General features: G+C 37.0%; 1 protein-coding gene across 8 annotated transcripts in view; it reads right to left on the bottom strand.

Moving 5' to 3' along the window:
- The window catches only part of USP15 (ubiquitin specific peptidase 15), a 66,109-nt gene extending 45,549 nt beyond the window's left edge, over positions 1 to 20,560 (bottom strand). For 3 of the 8 annotated variants that reach the window (XM_026074194.1, XM_026074197.1, XM_026074196.1), the window contains exons 1-3: positions 20,404 to 20,552; positions 5,531 to 5,658; positions 959 to 1,089 (exon numbers count right to left, since the gene is read on the bottom strand). In XM_026074194.1, coding sequence (XP_025929979.1) covers positions 959 to 1,089; positions 5,531 to 5,658; positions 20,404 to 20,492 — 348 coding nt within the window. In that variant the 5' untranslated portion in view covers positions 20,493 to 20,552. Of the gene's footprint in view, positions 1 to 958; positions 1,090 to 5,530; positions 5,659 to 19,759; positions 19,827 to 20,403 lie in introns of all 8 variants that reach the window. The other 5 variants (XR_003254895.1, XR_003254896.1, XR_003254897.1 and 2 more) reach the window with 3 other exon arrangements.
- Between the last annotated feature and the right edge of the window lie 1,219 nt (positions 20,561 to 21,779).

Genomic DNA, 21,779 nt, shown 5'->3' with positions numbered 1-21,779 from the left:
GTTAAAAAAGAATGATTCAGTTTTCAGCTCTTGAACTTCTTTTCTTGCTGACCACATGAATCTTGAAGACCAAAAATTCATTCTATAGCTAAAACTGGCACTTGTTCGGAAGTTATACCAAACTAAATTCTAATCATAATAGATTCTTTCAGCAAATTTTGAGGATTTATAATAAAGAGCCCTGTAAGTGAAAGAATATTCCTTAACAATCAATCTGAAATGACAAACATACCCAAATGTGGTTTAAAACTTAGTAATTCAGTTCAGAGAGGGTGCAACTGTAATCACTATCTTGAATCTTAAGAAATAATCTAAATTATAAAGATTATCTGCTCACTAACCAGGTAAAAATGGACAAATGCTGGAGCAAGTAGCCCAAGATGGTAATATTTAACATTCATGTGTTAAAAATTCCTTATGTCAGCTCACACTGATGAAGGGTCACTGCCTCTCCTGGACTAAGGACTATTGCTTGTGTCGAGATACGGTTTTTGCTTAAAGAAAGAACAATCAGCAACCTGCTGAAGAGATGACTGCTCATCGCAAAAGGAGCTACCAATTACTCTGTTGGTGTTAACATTGTAACAGTTAGACTTTTCACTAGTACCATCAATAGATTTTTAAGGTTTATATTTATTTTACAAAATCATTTGCATTTTTAGACTTAAAAGCTAAGTAAGTTCTTCTTGAAGAATTAGAGGTCTTATTTCAAAAGAAAAAAAAAGTATCAACATCCTTTGTGTCCTTCTCAATTTTCAAAACTTAAGTCTCTAAAATGTAAATAAAAATTAGATATCTATAAGCAACTAAAGCAGGATTTGTCTAAATGATCATCATTACGATCTCCTAATAAAGACAACTCCTAACAGATTTCTGTGCAACTCCTGTGTATTTGCTATTATTTGCAGGACTGTATTTGAATCACTTTCATCCCAGGGGGTAATTTATTTAAGATTACCTTGCGTGCTATTGGCTCTTGACCTTCCATCAGTGTGTACCAGCTAAGTAGCCTATTCCAGCCTTCAGTTGGCAAAAGGATGTAATCCAGCTCATCAATGAGATGTTCCTTGAGAGACTGAGAATCACCATCTATAAAAGAAAGATATTTTTACTTGAATGTTGTTAACTCTCAGTTTTTTAATGAAACACTATTTTTAATATAAATAACAATCAAAGTACTTTCTAGGTCACAATTATGTTATCAGTATAATGGAATTCAAAGCAAAACTATTTTTGAAACTATTTAGGTAAGCCATCCAGAACATGCATGGCATACCTATTATATAGAGTATTCCTACTCTCACATGTCCAAATGAGGACTCCGCATCCTCCTGCAATCATGAGCTTCTATCTTGTTATCACACACCATCACAGCCTTCAAGAACCCAATTCATTTCCTCACCCACTTTGCACATATTCCTCCATCACCATGGATACTTCCAGTTCATGCTACTCCTGCATCCTTGACTGAAAATGCAGGAATGGGCAGTTGCAGTAGATTTGAGACAAAGTTCAAAGTCATTCACCCGTGACAAACTGGGAGAAACACATAGTACAACTCTCCTGTTTAAAGAATCCTACGGGCTCTGGAAAACAGTTCCCATAAAACTCTTCACAGAGACAGTGAGATTCAGCACTTGAAAGAAGCACAGTTTGACCACCTCTCATATAAATAGCATGCTTTTAGCTTTGGTTCAATCTGTATTACAGTAGTAAGATAACCGCTATCCTGTATGTGTAAGAGTTCATTGCAGATCTGAACCACTGTGGGCCTCAGACAATTACGACAGCTGTTTTTCTACTGGGAAGTATACAACTATAGGCCAGAAAACATCCCTCTATATAGGAGGAGATGAAAGAGGAAGACTCACACATTCAGCTCCAAAGAATGAAGCAGGAGAGCAAACTTAACACAGAAGTATGAAAATAAATACATCATGTATTTATTTTCATTGTTTTATGTGAATGAATTGCAGAAAGTACACAACTGAGTATAAAAGTAATCTTAAATAATCTCATATTGCTTCAGGTGTTTGCTTTCCTCTTAGAAGATGATTGGTAACTAATACTTCTAAATAAAATGAATACCATTACCCACATTCTTCTGCAAGAAAAATAAGTCCACACTATATGCATGTGAAAGGTCCTAAAGCTCCCTCATTTGATTATATGTTTACACTTATGTTTCTCCTCTGCACAGATTTAGCAAACACAGCATAACATTGCTTACTTCAATTAAAAAAAAAAAAAGTCTCTAAGCATTAAAAAACCCCTTAAATTAAAAGGTCCTTTTAATATTTGCTATCCTGACTTTTTTTCTGGTATAAGAATTTTAAGAAATGTGTTTCCATACAACCTTTTCTGTAGGATGGCATCACTGCTGAGGACATTTATGGGATATGTTTAAGGGACATATTCACTTTTTGATAGGAAGAGTCAACAAGATTCCAGCTTACCATGACTCTGGGAATCTTCCCATTCTATCTGCATTTGCTATATCTTAAGTTGGTTTAAAGGGTTTGTGATCTGATGGGAAAATAAGAGAAAAAGCAATGCTCTTGCTTTAATCCCCCAAACGGTGGAAACATGGACAAAGAAGAATGCACAGCTCTCTTGTCCCTACTAGCTTATCACTGGTGTTGACTCTCTCTTTCCTTCTCTCTCCAGCTAAGTATGTTCACATGCGAGTGAAACCTCGGAGATGCACATTGTTCTCAGCTCACGTATTTTAAGTGCATGCTATTAGTTACTACCATTAGCTGCTCAGAGGTGGCAAAAAATCCTGTTTCCATACTATGTAGTATCTGCAGTTCAGAAGATGACTTGGTGAGCAGACGATGTGTACAATGGGTACAATGTGGTTTGCGTGCATTTTTCTCTGATAAAAATCATATAAATGACTTAGTAGGAAGAGCCAAATATAATAACTCAGCAACAACAAAAATCCCCAAATACCCCCAAATCTATATTCAGGAGCTGTATCCAAGAAACTCTTGTTGAAACAAGCTGAGACTGGTACCATCAATTCAACTACTTGGCCTCCTCAATAATATACATATGGTGGTTGATAGTACCACTACAGATGGTTCCACTAGAACTGGGAGCAGAGGGTGGAGAGGAATCCATAAACATCTCTGTGTCCAGTTACCACATAGGAAACACATACTGTATTTCTGCACTGGTTTCATATTGCTACAGGTGTCTGTAGAGAGAAGATGCAATTTGGATTCCACCATTCTGTCCTTCTAAAAACACCAACTTTTTTCCTAGTATAAATTTTTCAGATCCTTATTTCCATCAAAGAAGCCTCTGACACTGATAACTGAGCCTCTCATATGCAAAACTGTTTTCTGTGATAAGCAGTCAACTGTCCTGAATGACAATTTTCTTGTGCTTGCTTCGCTCATCTAAAGTTGACTATATAGCTATTCTTTTGAACATGTTAGGGGTGCATTTCTTCATACTCAGCAACATTTCTGAGTATGCTGAGATTAACTGAAAGCTGTACCAGTTATTTTACATTGCTCTCACTTCATCCAAATGTTCTGGAAATAAGGGAGCAGTACTTAAGTAATATAAACACAACATATTGCTCCAGTTTCCTGGAATCAGTATTTCTTGAATTTAATAATAGTTTTCCCTCATCAGTGCACTACACCACAGAATATCTGAGAAAGCATGAACATTTTTATTTTATACTCTTTATATCAGATGCAAACTTCCAGAGTTAACACTTTAGGAGAACAGTATGAGAGCAACTACTGTTATATAACATACAGTTTTATTAAGTGCCGAAGACAAGATTACAAAGCATGAGTATTTTCAGGTTCAATTTATGCTAAGAATTCGAGCACAGAGAATTGTTGTTTTGCAGCATGTGAACTAGATGGCTCCTATTTGCTGAGCACTAATACTCTTAATTTTAAAAATGCCTTCACACAGGAACAGCAGATGTCAGACAGTAGTTGAGTGCATACTCTCACTGCCAACGCAGAGCCATACTTTTAGAACCATGAATGATAAAAAGATATTAAGTCCATAAATCCTGAGGCTGTGCTTATTTTGAAAGAGGTGTGGGGCAGTTTCAATACGATAGAAAGAAAATTGTATTTCAGCAATTTTTAAGCAAAATAGCTAATATGATTCCAGATTTGAACCTCTAACACGGGCTTCACATCCACAGTAACTTTAAAGATAATCAGAACATCCATGCAAATTAAGAAAGTTACCAGTAATCCCAATTAACTACTACAGTGCTGTGCACATCTAGAAGTCACCTTGCTTGAGTGGGTGGACACAGAAAAGAGAAGAGTTGCTGCCTCGCTGAGGCTGAAAAGGATCTCGCTACATCTGATTCCAGCTGAGAAGAAAAGTAACTCCTAAACAGACCTGCCTCATTACAAGACTTACTACAGAAATGTACAAAAGAACTGAACCCTCATGTTTCAGAAAACAAAACATGCCACCCACCTGGAGAAAAAAGATCTTTTAGTCTGTAGGTAGAGGACAGCGTTTACACGCACGTGACAATAAAGCACTTTCCTCAAAAGCGCTGATACTAGTCACTGTCAAACATGCATATTCACTTAAACTGACAACTAGGGCAACACGGTATGACAAGTTCTATGAAGGAAGAGATTATCTCTAACATATAACTCGTTAAATAATGAGATATGAATTCTAGTTAAGAGGTTTTGTATGAAGAAAGTCGTAGTTCACCATAAACCCTATAAAGCCCATAAAGTTGTTAAAATTTGTATTCATATATGTAAACAAATTATGTTATACTATCAGTAACTACACAGAAGGAAATTATCTATTAGATTCTGTATTCACCATATTTTGCAGATTAATTATTAATAGCTTTCATAGTATTTCGATACTTGAACATTAAATATAAAATTTGACCACAGGATTAATTTTTAAAATATCCGGGAGAAGTTTTCTGAGACTTGGGTCCACAAATCTGACTACGTTCATAAGAGTCTGTCAGACCTGCATAATTTTAACAATGGCAGAATTTAACCACATTTAGAACTCTATAAAGGATTACAAAATTACCCTCTATCATTTCAGAATGCTTTATACAATCACCAAACTGTTTAATAACACTTCCTTAATTGCTCCAGAATCAGTGTAAAGGTTTGGGGCTTGTTGACAAAAGAAATCTTACTGTTCAACTTTAAAAAGGTTATTTTAAACTGGTTAAACTGAAAAAGTTTTGGTGAAATCAGGCCAGTCATTTGTGAACTTGAATGAATTCCATGTCTCAACTATCATTACAAACTAATAATTTGTAAATTATTAAATATTTTGTTACCACTGCAAAGAAGTTCCAATAAATACTTTTACAAACTAATAAATCATTAAAAATATCTTTATTCCAGTTCCTTTATCACTGTCTGAAAAAAAGGTTCATCTACATAAATGCAGAGATTTATCTATACTATGAACTAGAAAAAAATGAAGAATCTGTGAGAAATCCAAACTAAAAATTGTGTTGGCTTAATACACAATCAGAAGCCGTTACCTTTGAGAAGTCCAGAATTATCAATAGGACCAGGGTACACATTCTGATCTCCCATCTGGTATTTGTCCCAGCTGTCAAAACCAACATATTTTTTCCACTGTTTGAACCAGCGACTGTCCACTAGATACCTTAAATGGAAAAAACAAAAAAGTTAATTATTGGTAGAATCTAAAGCAAAATTATCTTCTCAATTATATTAAAGTACCGTAAGTTATGTACAATGGTATACTTTGATTCTAGAAGGACAAGTTTGCATATTTTTAAGCACATTTGATGGCACCTGAAGTTTCTACTCCAGTTGCTAGGCCTTTTTGCCTTATATTTATAGTCATATTAGATTAAAAAAAAAAAAGTCAGAGTTCACAAGCGAGTGTCATTTATATGTTACTACTCCCTGTGGTACTAATTCATTCATATTAACTCACTCATACGTACCAGTCTTGCAAAATGGAGAATATCTTTGTGTCTGGTCTGCTAAACATTATCAGTACCTCTTACCAACAAGAATTTTTACTGTGGGCAATTAATGCTCCCAATAATCACAGGGGGCAAGTAGACTTTCACAGGGCTGCCCATACAGCATACCAGAAGTTGAAGAATGGCAAGTTCCAAAAGCCTTTTCTTCTTTAGTATGAAATATCACCACCTTTAATTTCTGTTCTCAGTTTACTAATTCAAGAGATTCAAGTTAAATCTTTATACAAAGACATTTATTACTGAACAGCCCTTTTAAAAATAAAAGGCAACTTTTGGTAAAATAATTTCTCTGATGTAGTTTTATTTGTAGCATTCATATGCAAGCACAAAGATTTTAGAACTCTGATGTTTGCCAAGAGCCAAAGAGCTTAGGTATTTTGACACTCTGAGTCAACATCAACACATATAGCAATGTTCTGATTTTGAAGCAGTACTAGATGTTTCTACCCAGGGAACTTCACACTTCCATACAAAGGGATATCTCTGTAAACCCAGGTCTACAGTATTTCTTCCCAGTTTAAACTCTTGACATTTAGGCTTTTACTAAGTCCAGTGAAACCTACATTTTATGTCTTCTTTGTCATATTTTATCTAACTTTAACATACCAAATTTGTTTAGTGTTTCTCAAAGTTTCTTTTAAAAAGACTCCACTTTCATTATTTTTTTTTCCTAAAAGCATCCAAGTCCTTCTCTCCGGTCTGTACCAATCCTTCTGTTACCACCCTCTCACATGCCAGAATATCATTATCAGGATGAAATACTAGGTAAACCTAAAGACCTAAGTTAATCCTTCTTCTCTTCTCCAGTATTTGACTACTGAACTCTTATTTGTAGCATAACAATAATATGCTGTTGAACCTCTGACAGGTCTCAAAACTCTTCTGGTGATTCAAATACCAGTCTGCTAATACACATAGCTGTACTTGGCATTCACCATATGTAGGAGCTACTCATGAATACCAGGGAAAGAATGTAGAACAAAACATTCACACCTACAATTCCTGTTACCAAAGAAGTACAAAAACATTGCTTGGGTAAACACTCTAATGAAAAGGTTTAAAAACTAACAAGAGCTTAAATTTGTGCTTCTAAACAATGTAACTAAATAAGAAAGCTAAGATATCTAAGTTTTAACTTAGATCTTCTTTGAGTCCAGTTTCTCTTACTCACAGAGACCCAGCCTGGAGTCAGTCTTCAGAAGTATCCCTAGCAAACCTCTGGTAAAGAAGTAATTACTATTGGGTTTGCACTTAGTAGCTGAATGCTTTGTAGTCAACTTATCAGATTCTCTTCTCACTAAACCCGAGTTGTTCAGCTGTCTACATAATGTACTCTTAAGCATCTGAATCTATAGATAAAAGTTTTTTGGAAAGAGGAAGAAGGCATTAGATGGGAATACATGAGATCACCACAGGCTTTTGGATGCTTATTTCTCCCACCTACCTTCAAAGCCAAAGACTAAAGTCTCAAAGGCAATTTTACAACATCAGTGACAACACTATCCTAATTCACATTGTAAATAGTCTTGCTCCAGAACGTGGTTACATCCACAGTAAAAGACTTTAATGATTCTGTGGACAAAATTATTCCTAGCAATAAATGACTAGAGCATTAGTTTGCAACTATCCTAAGCAAAGCAACACATACAGCAAATGCAGAGCTCTGTCTCAACTGTTACAGTCACACTTCTGCCAGTATGAGAAATTTGGTCAGGGACCATATTTCCCCCTTACCACACCTATGCCACCGTACTTTGTAGCAGGTACCTTGACCACCTCACAGTGCTTTGTCTCATGTCTATTCCACTACCCGCAATCTGTTACTACTGTTCAAGAGCCGTCAGTACTACACGTGCTGCTATCTCTTCTCAAATTGTTGTTGGACACAACTTTTATCTTTGTGCTTGTAGCACACAATTTTTTTTCTGAAATTTTAAGAACTTAATAAAGCATTCAGAAAACTGTCTCAAATTTCTTTTTGAACCAAAACTATCTAAATATCAAGTTTTGTTTTAAGTAATATTAAGGAAATTTGTATGAAAAGTATTTTGCTGCAATAACGTCCTTTTACACTCTTACTGAAGTCAGAAACAGCCAGTGACTTAACAGGGTGTTTTGGGCACAGTGCACCCCATCAAATCGGTATGAACCAGTGTGGCTGAAGTCCTATTCCAGAATTATGAGATCTTAATGCCTGGCCAATCACCGATTATTTCAGGATTGTGGCAGAATTTCCTTAACACGTTTCCTGTTATATTCTAAACATGCTCTGAACAAAACCAAACAAGACCAGATAAGGCTAAACTGCATCATCAATGGTAAAAGTTGGGATAAGACACCGTAAAAAAAAAAAAAATTGCAGGCTTTAAAACAAATAAAATAAACACACAGACTTAAACTTTATTAATGCTTAAAATAAGATAAAACTTATTCAGTTCAAATCTGAGCAAGTTCCAGTCCCACACATATTCTGCACTTCAAAAAAATCAAACTCAGTCAGTAAAATACATTGACTTCTTGATACTATTCAATTGGCTATACTGTTAAATGAAATTACAAGTACTTCATAACAAAGAAATGAACTTCCAAAAACATTTTAGACCTTTGCATAGAAAACCCCTCATTTTACAACACAAGAAGTATCAAAGTAAATCCTTGCTCTCCTATGTTAAAGCCTTTTCTGAAGTGATCTTTTCAGGTTTACTAACACAGTAATAGATTTAATGATCACTGCAACAAAATCCATGAATCCACAAATCTCAAACAGTTGTGAAACTAAACACGAATCAGCTTCATCTATCAAAAATGACCAGCTTGTGAAAACAGGTGTACAATGTGATGATCTACACCCAGTTTAAAATTTGGTAGTCAACTGTATAAAAAAGAATTCCGTAATAAAATAAAAAGCATGAGTATATTTTTTAAAGATCAGATGAAAGCAAAGATATAAACTTTAAACATTGAAAAGTCCCTTCTAAACACCATGTTTGCCATCATGCAATAGATAAAGGAAGTGATGCAAGATCATATAACAGATGCTTAATATGCTTTAAAATGTTTTTTATGTTTGTTACAAGCAGTTTTTAACTATATTTTTCCTATCAAAGTTCCTACCATAAAGGACAGGATAAACAAATTAGGTTTAAATTCTACAGAAATAACAAGTCCCTCTTTTTCCAAAATCAATAGTCAGATATAGATGTCTTCAGATGTGATCTGGTTCAGTGAATACAAGAATGTTTTTGGAGGTACAGACTCAACAGTGAATGCAGAAAGTTTGCAAAAATCTAGTCCTTTTACTCTGCCTTTACAAGTCTCAGTTCCTTTTCCAACTGCCTCTTAATATCCAATTCAATTTTCTTTAATACATGCAAAAAGGGATAGAGTTTGATTAATCTGACATGCCCTTACCTTTTGTTTTACAGACAAAGCTTTCCATCTTATGAACATACTAAAGGCCAGTAGCATTCTCATCTTTCTCTTCCTCTCCTTATCTTTTAAAATCTGCGGCCCTCCAGAACTATTCCACAACAGCCGCAGCCATGTTCAGTTACCTTCAGGCATCCATTCTACCACTGAACCTGCCATCCTTGCTCCTACTCCATCCCATGGTCTGTACTTTCTGGACCTGAATTTGAAGGAAACTATAAACCGTAGAGAAGGAAAGCTATAAGTCTACATAGAAGGCAAATTATCATATAGGCAAACCCACCCACTCTTTTAATTAATTATTGCTCACAAAGCAACTGTCTAGGAGAGTAAGCTGTAGAACTGTATTGCTTTAAAATGCTTTCTGTTAAATGTCTGATCATACAGGTAACATACCGATTAATCAAAAATTTTGACGGTTGGGCATACTCACAGTATAAGAAAGCTCAGGCACGCACTCTTCTAGATTTTAGTATTCACTATTATCAATTCGATACTTCATCAAGTCCTTACTCTTCAACATCCAATTAATTTTGCACTGACCAAATTTTCCTCTGTGATGTCTCTTTACAGTTCTCCTAGCTGAAAAGTTCTAAAATTTCTGTTTCCTAAAATAAAGTGGAAGAACTTGCATCTCTTCCCTTAAAATTTAGGAATTTGTATTTTCATGCTCAAAAAAGAGATTAATATTTCTAGCATAGAAACAATGAAAGGCCATTTATAGATCATGCAAGCACATCAGTGATAAGAACTAAAGAGCACAGCTGAGGTCCTTCCCTGGAAATAAAACTACAAAACCATGTTGAAGACTTATAAATTCACATGAAATTTGAGATTCCTTGAGCAATGGCTATCTAGTAGTATAATGGAGAAAAACAAAGTGAAGAATGCATGAATGTCAAAAATTTGAAAGCTACTCAAATATCTTTATCTTTTTTATCTTTCTTCTTTCCCTTTTTCCTGCTTGAATTCACATTGAGCAATACTCTGTAAACCTGGCGTATTTCAGACATATGGTCAGAGCTATGACGACTACATCACTGGTAATTTTGTTGCACTTTTTTCAGTCAGTAAAAAAAAAAATGAAGCAAAACAGTTGTGAAACACTAACATTGACTTTTGCAACTGTAAAAATAAGGTAACATCTAAAAAGTGTAATTAAAACTGATTATGTTTTGTCAGACAAATAAGTGACTACACGCATTTTTTTAAAAGATCTATTCTACTAAAGATTAATGAAAAGACTGAAAGAAAAGATTGTGAAATCTTAGTGCACTCAAGAGCAAAACTTAATATTCTAGTTAAAGCTGCTTGCAACATGAAGCAGTATTTATCTCTGTATAGTAATTTTTAAATAGAGCAATACTAATAAAATGAACTTCCTGGTAAGCAGCAAACAGTTCACAGCCAGTTCTCAGGCCTTCTTACAGACTACATCATCCCGTAATAATCAAACCTGAAGTGAAACGCTAAAGATTTGATATGGCTCTGGGCACCAGAGCCTACTGAAGCTGACCAGAGCAGACCATGGCTTTGAAAGGACTGCCTTATTCACTATCCCAATATTCAACTCTTAACACCCTTTATAAACAAAGTTAAGCAGGATACTTGCACATGTTTGGTAACATATTTATTTCCTGTTTTGAAACAACAGCTTTCCATTGAATCAGGATCCACCAAAATTAAACTTCTTAATTTAACCAGGTATAGTCTTTATCCTCAAAAAGATGTTCTTAAGAGCAAACTCAGTAAAGCAGATGACCATTTTACCACTACTGTGGGATAGAAGTATGCATTACTTGCAAAAAAAAGTTTTAGTGATTTGTATAATCAAGAAAAAGATGTTACAGATAGCTTTTGACAAATTTTAACAGATACTATAGCTGTGAATTCTTATAGTTGTGAATTCTTACAGTGACTTACTGTCTATGTGTGTGTACGTATAAATATTTTTTATAAATATATATACACGGCATTTTAATCAGCATCAACTTTTACTTCAACAAAAATCTGGTACCAGTGAGAGAATTACTTTTGATTTACTACAGAACACTATCACAGCAGCGGTAATCTTGCACCTTTACAAGAACTTGTTCTAAAGCAGTAGATGAAATACTTCTTTTTCAATAAAATTAAGAAAAATAGATGGTTGTGTGCAAGTGCCATACAATTCCCTTATCTCTATGCAAGAAGGATTTACCATGTTAAAGATTATATTGCAAAAAATGTAATTTTACCATGGTCAGCTTAGGAGCTCAACCTGCTAAAACACTTAAAGCACATACCTAAATCCAGACCTCTTAGCATTAAGGGAAAGAGTAAAAATCAGATCTTCAGAGAGTATGAATTTAAATCCTACAAACACATTCTCATCAAAATCAACAAGACTAGTCAACTACACAAAACAAAGTAGGGAAAACCATAAGAAGTTTGGTGACTTAGTTTGTCTTTTCACCAATGCTGCAATATCTGTGATACAATAAAGCACCTGAAAACTAAATATTACCTATGAATTGGTTAAGAGGAAAAATATATACTTCAACTAAATAGAACTACATCTCCTGAAGCCTCATTTCTTAAATAAGGGTTGACTACTTTTTAGGGGAAACTTATCAAAAACTTGCAAGATGCTCCTGAGACCAGATACACTGAGTATGTATTGTCCCAGATACATAAACAGCATGCCATGCATTAGTAATATAGAAATACAAATGTCTGCACATTATACTTGTTACATTGTTTTGCTTTTATTTTTGTTACTATTACATAATGCAGGAAAGCTCTCAAAAACAGTCTAATGCTACACTACTTTTTTTTTGGGGGGGGGGGGGAGGAACTGTGGACCTCATTGAGACAGCTACCCAGGACACCTTAGCAAAGTTTGAAAATACAACCTATCCATTCTTGAAAACCACTATTAAAAATTGATTGTTTTCTACAAGTGATGGTATCAAGACTTCTTTCAACTAGGAAATGAAAATTTTGCTCTTTCATAAGTCACCAGTCAAGCAAATGAACAGGCTAGCCAACCCATCTTCAGGGGTGAAATGCACATGGAGGATTTGTAGCAGAGACTGAAGGAGCGGACCATCTCAAATTTCTTGATATGCTGTTTTGAGGTGCAAATCTAAAAATCAAGACGACCTCACAATGAGGTGAACTCATTAACTTTAAAACAGCAAATGCTTAATATTTACAGGCATTTTAAATAAATCAGAGCCATTTCAATAAATTGCTTGATATGAACAATACAACCCAGTTCATTTATTTTAAAGTCACCTAGAGCTGACAAGTTGATAACAGAAATACATAAATATTGGAATAGTCCCAAAGCATTACCTAAAAGTAAACAGAAAAATGCATGTCTGAAAATTGCATTATTTGTTTGCTGAAAATTACATTAAAATATGATATTTTAGATAGTTATTATTGGAAATATGTGTACAGCTTAAGTAGTTTTAAGTATTTTCCCTTAGTTATATTGCATATGCTTAAAGAGATCTATATTTTCTTTTAGCAAACAGAAGCAAAAAGCTATAAAACATGTTTATGGCCAGGTTCCCAGGTCAAGTCTGGCCTACTTCAGTACTCAGTGTTTACTTCTGACTGAGTTTCAGATCTCCAAGATACATCTGCTCTCACCTATAAAATGTTTCTTGTCAGTCTGAAGCAGATTATAATATACAAGTGACAATTTATACTCAAATCCATTGAGATACCAGATCCTGAATAAGAATAAAACCTCATATCCACTCAGACCACCCGAGAAGCTTGTATAACCAAAGTCTACACTATCCACATCAGATCAGTCACAAGAAAAGTCAGTCCTTGCAGACATATTCCAAAGACATTCTGCAAATCTTTGAAACATGTTCTGCATCATTCTGATAACAAAGGCATGGAAAACCCATGCAAATGGCAAAGACTTCCTTGCACATGGGGCACATACCAACATACTCTACCAAAGTGTACTTTTTGCCTTTGCTACATTATAGGCTTTCAGATCATATGGATTCAGCATTTCACCACAGGTGATGAAACAGAAGATGAAATTCTGAACCCTGCAGTACAAACTCCAACAACATCCTCCTTTCAGCAGCTGATGACAAAAGTGATAGGCTTTATTTGAGGTCCGAGGCTCCTCACAGATTACATTTGCTTTTCTTGTCTTCCAGTCTTACTTCAGCCTAGAAGCCTTACTTCAGCCTACTGATCATGAAGAGGAATTGAAAAATATAATTAGAAGGCTTCTTGATGATCCTCTGATACTGTATGTCACTTCGTTTCCCTGAAAAGCAATGATAACTGCTGGTCATACCTAGCTCATCCCAAATAGAAACTATTTTCTAATACTATCTTACCATTTAGGCAGAACATTAACTAATTATTTATTTGAATGATTCCTTGAGACATACTGATAACTACAAAGCACAGTACTTAATATTTTAACCCAGTTTCTTCTTCCAGCTTTTCTATGCTCTGGTTGCTTTCAAGGCATAGATTACTTTTCACCTTAAACTACTTTTAATTAAGTTTTTTTCTTTAAAACATAACATATTCCTCAAAGTTATATTAAAATGTGTGATATTCTACTTCATTCTCATGGCTAGAAATTAATAAGGTTTGTTTAGAAACATTGGAAACAAACATTAACAAGCAAAAGACTTAACTGTTTAAAACCCGCTTTAGCTGAAAGCACTAAACAGACTAACTCTGTCTTTAGGATCAGGGTAGATCAGTCATTCCAGCCTCAAATAGCACCTAAAGACAACTCTGAGAAAACAGTTCACTGCAGACAATATTATGCTTCAGTCCCCATTAAAGTGGGATGAAACAGTGACTATTTGCAGCATTTAAAAAAGACTGCTGATATCTGTGGATTAAGGGACACCAGTAACAGTCTTGTTCCTGGCTGTGTTCTCATCAATTACTGGACTTCAAGTTTCTCCAATATAATTTGCACATCACTGAGAAAACTTAAGAATTTTATTGTTTTTCCTAATGTAGGTATACCAGCAACAAATATTTTGGTCCTTGTACTCCTATGTAATGATGCATTCAAATAGTAAAACACAGTTACCAGCTGATAGCCCTGCATTATATCCAAAATACGTGTCTGTATCAGGTAAAGCAGTTATAATTACCCACAAAGACTGTATCCTCATGAATGATCAAATGCAGAGAATTAGGGCAGCTAAAATGGGATGCCTTAATAGTCTTTGTCCATTAATTTACAAGAACAAAAGAACAAGGCTATTACAAATTTTGTAAATGTGCTTTAATTTCTTAAACACAATTTAACAAATAGAAAAATCACTCAATAATAAACTTATACAAGCTTTAAAATTTCTCAGCTGCATGACCACGTATGGACACTATTCACTTCACAAAAGAAAATAATGGCACTAGCAGGACAGTTGTTAACTAATTTCTAAAATTCTTTCAAATTTAAAATTCTTTAACACAGCATCAATATCACAGAAGTATGACTGCTTTTCTTACCACACAGGTTGATACCAAAATATTTAAACAATACGATTACGATCTTGGTATTTTGCATTGCTGTTCAGAGCATTCTGAATGCATTCTTCAGTTACATATTATGAGAATTAAACAACGTGTAATCTAGATTTATTTATACTGACAGGTCAGTCCCTGGACTTCAAAAATCAAAGCACTTCACTTGAAGATGCAATATAGATACTTCATACAGAGGCACTCATTCCACCACTGTGTACTGCTGGGACACAAGATCTTCTGAACACAAGTCATTTCACAGCAGAACTGTGCAAATTGTCCAGAGAGATGTTCAGTTTTTTCTCCCCTCCTTACTGTGCATGAGTACAGATTAAGCAATACTGAGGACAAAGTGGAACAACTGTGTTGCTGAAAGCAAATTAGGACTCCTGTTTAAAGGCACAGCATCCAATTTTTGTTCTTGCAAGATTCCAAGCCAATATTTCATAGTATAAAAATATGTAATGTAGGAAGGGGTTTATACCTGTATTTCTATTCTAAATGATTAGACTAGCCAACATTGTTTGACCAGGTATATTCATGATTAACAGATGACTTCAAAATTCAAATTTCTTTCTGAATTAACAAACTCTCCATATAGGAAAATAAAATCTTAAGAGTTCAAAGGAGAAGATAATTATTCTCCTTCCTCACATACAACTGAAACCATGATTTTATTCAAAAAGTAGGCAAATCCACAAGAAAAAAATCCAGGGGTCAAAGAGATCAAAAATATATTACTTAGCTCCCACTTTTAAGAAATCTTAGCCTAAATATTTTACATCCCTCCTCAGAAATAAAAGCTTTGTTGAACTAAATGCATCAAGATAATTCCATATCAACTAATTAGATTATACCAGTCAACAATCTAATGCAAAACTTGGGCAATAAGATCTTAAAGACAAAAATTAGCAACCTAAACCTCATCTGAAAGCAAAGTAAGCCAATTCTATCCTTGGAACACTGACACAGTGCTCCTTGCTTCCAGTCATACTAAGCCATCAGTTTAGAATATTATTCAAAATGTTGCTGAAGTGCAGACCCATAGCCTCTGATCGTGCTCTCGGAGAAATCAAGAAAAATCTTCCATTAGTGTTCAACCTGGATTCCATTCATGTGCAATACATTAATGGATGATTGAACATGGAAATCAGTGGGAAGATCAGAGTATAAAATGCTATTAAGTTTAAGCACTTCTACATCAAGGTTATCATCAATGATGTGCACTGCAGAATTTTCATGTAGTGCTATATATGCCTGTTCATTAAGATTCAGCCAATGAAATTCTCACAGTGGAAAAGGAAGAATATTTTGTTCATCTTTTAAGAAATGTACTAGTTGGTGAACAATGGTACTCCCTCTAGACTCACCAGAATTTCAGGAGCAATGTGTATCAGAGACATCTGAAAGAACACAAACTACTATAGTTCTGCAGTTTTTATAATCTGCAAGTCTTAAAAATCAAGAACAGATGAAGCACCTATCCCATCACTATGTAAATGGATCCAAAATTTACTGGCTAGCAATGCTGGAAATGAACATCTTCCTTCTGGTCTAAACTTGACTAGCTTCAGTTTGCAAATACTTTCTTAAATCTTCATCTGGTAGTCTAAAATTCTTATCCTATAAGATACTGTCTATCCTATGTAAGTGTTTGAACACAGGACTAGACATTCTATCAGAATAGACTGAGCCCCTTACGTTCCTCTCTGTAAGGCAGGCTTCCTCCTCCTCTATTAAATTTTTAGGTTTTTGAACCTATTCCAAATCAACACCTTCTGTGACATGTGAATACCATAACTGGACAGTATTAATGGTTTCACTAATATCTTACTCTATATGGCACATCTTTGTACTGCCACACAGTATTCCATATTAAAATATTTAAGGATTGTGTGAGTTCCCTTAACCACCAAATAAACTCCCTGTGACAGTTATTTGTCCACTGTGACAGCCTAATCTGTTTTCAAGTTAGTGCTTTCAAAAATACAAATGCTGTCTATATTCTCTCCTGCTCACAAGTCAATATATGGCAAGAAATATATGAAAGCAGCACAGTGGGGAAATTTTGGGAGAAAAAGAGAAAAGTAGATGAAGCTGACTGACGGAAACAAGCTGTTAGCCATTATTAGGCATTAGTATCCAGTGTAAGTGAACTATTTATTGGCAGATGATATCTAAAGGTGAGAAATGTGGTCTCACAGTCTAGCCCATGGAGGGCAAATATGCATAAGAGGTAGCAAAGTAAAGAGTATGAGAGCATTTGTAATGTCATGTTTAAGTAACTTAGGCAACATTGCTGACAGAGAGCCAAAGAAGAACAGAAACTAGAGAGAAAGCAGAACTGAAAGTGGACTTGCTGGTAAGGACAAGAAATCTGTCCTCAACGTGGGGGGGGAAATTAAGAGATATTCAGAAGTCACACACAAGAATGGACAGTCTTCATCATCTCCTTAAGCAAACTGCTCCAAGATCAATAACCTTCAGTGTTGAAAACTGTACCTTAGTAACACCGTAAAAAGCAGAAAAGCTTGGCAAGGTTCTCAAGAGTTGCACTGCAGCTCCAAAGGCATTAAATGACAACATTAAGGCTAGCTGGTCATGCCAATTATGCAGTGACTAGAAAAATGATGAAAATCAACAGCTCTCAACTTTTTGAGACTAGATTCAGGAAGATACTGACTCAGACTAAATCTGTCTGCAACTGTAATGACCAAATTTTTCCTTTTCTTTCTAAAGGAAAAGTTAAAATCTGCACAAAATTAAAATTCCCCTCACTTGTCAAGGATCAGTGGAATTTCAAAATACTAGGAAGTAATCATATCAGATCCTAATGAGATATAAAACCAAATACAGCATTTCTTCTGTTCCAGAACAGAATTAAAGGTACTTTCAGCCACAGAACCTGAAGGTTTTTTGGACAATATTGCGAGAAGAAAGAATTAAGAAAATATATAATTGAAGTTCTGTGGAACGCCAGTATGGTTTATAATGTTGAATTCACTAACAAAAGTAGTGAGCGTTTTTCAAGCCACTGGCAACCTAGTAAGGTTGAGCCTTGGAAAAGCTTTATTTTGATTTTTAATCAATATACCTGTTTAGAAAAAAAAATGTAGAGATGGAAGAATCCTCAATCTCTCCTAGTTCAATCATTTAATTTATTAACTGCCTATAAAAATACAACTGTAAGAATGCAAAAAGGCCACTCCAGACAAATTGGCCCAAAATCCTGTCTCTGAGGACAGGACAGTCAAAATACACTCATCTTGCCCATCCATTGAGGCAATATATTTTCACCTATACTATGCCCAAGCTATTCTTAAAAGCATCCAGTGAAACAAATTCTACAGCTTACTCAATTGTACAACTGTTTCACTAGTCTACCAATTCTTATCTAACATCTAACTTTAAAAATGTTGCATTTAAAGTCAGTTTCATTTTCTTTTCTCTGCAGCAAATATGAAGAACTAATGAAGAGTTCATTGCCCTCATTATAGATAATAAAAGATCTGCCTCTCTTTGCTCTATTCTTTAGTTTCCTCTTTTATTAATGGAAAACTCCAAAGCTTTATAGGTTCCTTATATAGCTTACTGTTTTCCTCTAAACTCTACATTCTGAATAGTTTAGACAAAACTTTCTGTATAAGCTGGTAATTTTGAAGTACCATATTTTAAATGCAGTGCTTTAAGGCCCAATCAGAACAAGCTGATATATCATTGTTCAAGATTTTTTTTTCAGCAACACTAACTATTGAATGAACGAAACTGCAATTCTGAATCATGACTTAAAGCACTTTAACTATTACGTTTCCTTAGTGACCCCCTACAAGATCAAAAAGCTATTACCAAAATATCTCTGAATAACATATCCGGATTAAACATATTCCTTAACTTCTGAAGTCTTAAATACATAGCTCTATGTATTATTCCTATGAAGGCACATGTATACTCATTTTTGTTTCTGGATTTACTAGGTCAAGAATCAAAGTTATTAAGACTTTACCATAGCTTTTCAGCCTTAAAACACCCAACTAATATTAGAATATTAGATAACAATCAGAGCTAAATATACTTAATATAAATATACTTAAATATACTTGTTTAGAAGCTTATTTCCCCAACTGATTTTTACATATGTTAAAATATTTTATGTACTAAAAATGCAGTTCAATAAACTTACAGTTTTTAGTCATTATGTAAACAGTCATAAAGTTATTTTCACTTTGAGTAATATTAACCGTTTCAAAAAATTTTTTGGAAAGTACCCAACAGACTCATAAAACAAAAATCTCTTAAAATAGAAGATTTCAAGCCTAAGCAGCCTTGTACTACCACTGGTCATTTTCAACATTACCATCTGAATTGATTTTTTTTTAATCTAGCTGCTTATATTTCTCAATTTAAGAGCAGTCTGTTCTTATGCCAGAAAGTGAACATATACTCAGCAGTATTTGAATAATGCATCAGAATATATGTATGGCTCTGACACATGCTGCAGTATCAACACTGTTAAATATAGTCTTTTATAGAACTGGAACAGCAAGTGATGACAGCTGAAATGAGGTGGGCAAGTTCTACTTTTGTGTATTTGTAATTTTCAGCAAGTTTGTGTTTTAGCCTTTGTCTTTGGGTGATAATTTCACAATGCAAAAGACGAAGAGGTTGAGTGCTGGAAAAAGTGTCAGTTCCCTTTTCCGTTTTTTTAAAAAGGGGGGGGGGGGAAATCTTGCTTCCTAGCCTCAAAGAACTCAATTACATAAGCTCAAATAACCGAACACATTTAAAAGCGATGCTCCTTTAACCTACCTAATTCTTTTCAACCATGGATTAGTCTGTTGGCAATCTGTACAGCATACTAAGAAATATTTTCTCACTGAACAGAAAAAGATATATTTTAAGATGTTTGTTGTTGATGTTCCTAGGGGCCCGCCGGCACCTTCAGGGGCTGCTTTTTATGCAATGAACAAGACCACGGTGAAAATGAAGTTTCAACCTGAGATCTATGGCAGCCGAGGACGGGCTTCACAGCGACATGCCCGCACTACAGATAAAATTTCTGATAACTTGAAGGTGACGCCGGGGCCGTTTTCTCCCTTCAGCCCGGCGGCGGAGCGCTCCTCCCGCCGCCCTTCGCGCCGCGGGGCCGAGAGGCGCCCCGCGGCCCCTCATTGTCCGCGGCCGCCATCCGGCCCCTCCCCGCCGCTCCTTGGCGGCGCCGACCTCGGTGCCTGCCCCCCGGCGCGGCCCGCCCGGGCCCGTGCGGCGGTGCTGCCGCCCGCCCCCGCCCTGCCATCCGCCTCCCGCCCTCTCCCTCGGAGCGCGCAGGGGGCCGGGCCTCCCCCGGCGGCCGCGGGGAGGAGGCCGGTCCCTCTGCCGGCGCGGCGGCAGCGGGGGCGGAGGGAGCCGCCCGCGTCGGTCGGTCGGCCCGGGCCCCCAGGCCCCTCCCTCACCAGGTGTCGCCCTTGCGGAGGGCGGTTTTGAGCAGCGCCGCGATGTCCGTGCGCTGGGTCTCCAGATCCGCCGCGCCTCCCTCCGCCATCTTCTCCCCCCGGCGGCAGCGGCGGCAACAGGGGCAGGAGCGGGCCGCGCTGCATGCTGGGAGTGACGCCGACCGGGGAGACGCCCTCGCCCCCCCTCCCTTCCCACAATCCGCAGGGCGAGGACCGTCGGGGGGAGCCAGGCCCGCAGCCGCCGCCGCCGCGTTTGCTGCTCCCCCTAGCGGCCGGGAGGTCTCTCATACCACCACGCGGCAAGCAGCGCGCATGCGCGCAGCCACGGCCGCCGGGCAGAGCGAGGGGAGACAAGGCGCTCGGCGGGGCAGGGCTGCTGCTGGGTCCCACCGCTTGTATCCTCCTCGGAGCGGAGGGGAGCCCGGGCCCGTGGGACGATGACTCAGCGCGGCCAGAGCCTGACGGAAACGGGAGAGGGCGGCCTCGACGGAACCGGACGATGTGCCTTGCCCGTTCGCCAGGCCCCGCCCCTCGGCCCGGCTTCCCCTCGGCCCCGCCCCTCGGCGCAGCGCCGCAGCCCGTGGCGCGGGCGGCGGGAAGCTCCGTGGCGCGGATGATCACGTTCGTCGCTTCTGTCAGCGTGGAATGTGAAATTCCAGGTTGAGGGCAAGCAAATCAAAGATATCAGTTATGGGGAGAGTTGTACTATGTGGAGAACCGAGAGGCAAGAGTGAACTGGACAATGACAAGGTTTCCTGCCATTTAATGAATAAATGCCCGATTAGAACCTCAAGTGTGGGAGGAAGATTTTGGAGCCCCACCCCCCCATCCACTCTTGACTAGTAAAGCTAATATTATGAACACTGGAAATCATCTATATGTGCCAAAGTTAAATTTTTACAAAAATTATGTTTTCTTGGAAATGTAGGGGAAAATATTTCTTGTTTCACTATGCCAGAAAACAGCTTTATGGTTCAGCAGTCTGTAATAAGACCAAGAACAGTTTACTTTGCCGAAGGGTTCACCTGGAGCCACCTGTGCCTCTGCTTTTTGGGTTTCATAATTGCAGTTACTAGATGAAAGATCTCCTATTCCTGAATTCAGTCTATTCATGGTACAGAAACAGATACTAGACGGATATTAGGTATTAAAGGTACTAGACAGAAAGAAGTATAACATGCTGTCTGAATCAGAGCTTTACTTAAGAACTGTAAAGAAGAGACAAAAATAACTAAGTCTCCTTCCGGGACTGTGAGTGCTTCAAAAGAAGTAGCTGTGCCTTTCACACTAAAACAGCATATAGTCTTCCTAAGCTTCAAGAAACCTTTCCTCTGTGCAAAATTCTTGAAAACTGCCAGTTAGTGTTAAATCTGTAT

Source organism: Apteryx rowi, unplaced genomic scaffold (genome assembly GCF_003343035.1).
Source record: "Apteryx rowi isolate R43461 unplaced genomic scaffold, aptRow1 scaffold_380, whole genome shotgun sequence".
NCBI classification, from domain to species: domain Eukaryota; kingdom Metazoa; phylum Chordata; class Aves; order Apterygiformes; family Apterygidae; genus Apteryx; species Apteryx rowi.
Note: the sequence above shows the minus strand (reverse complement) of the source record. Positions and strands in the feature narration are given on the sequence as shown.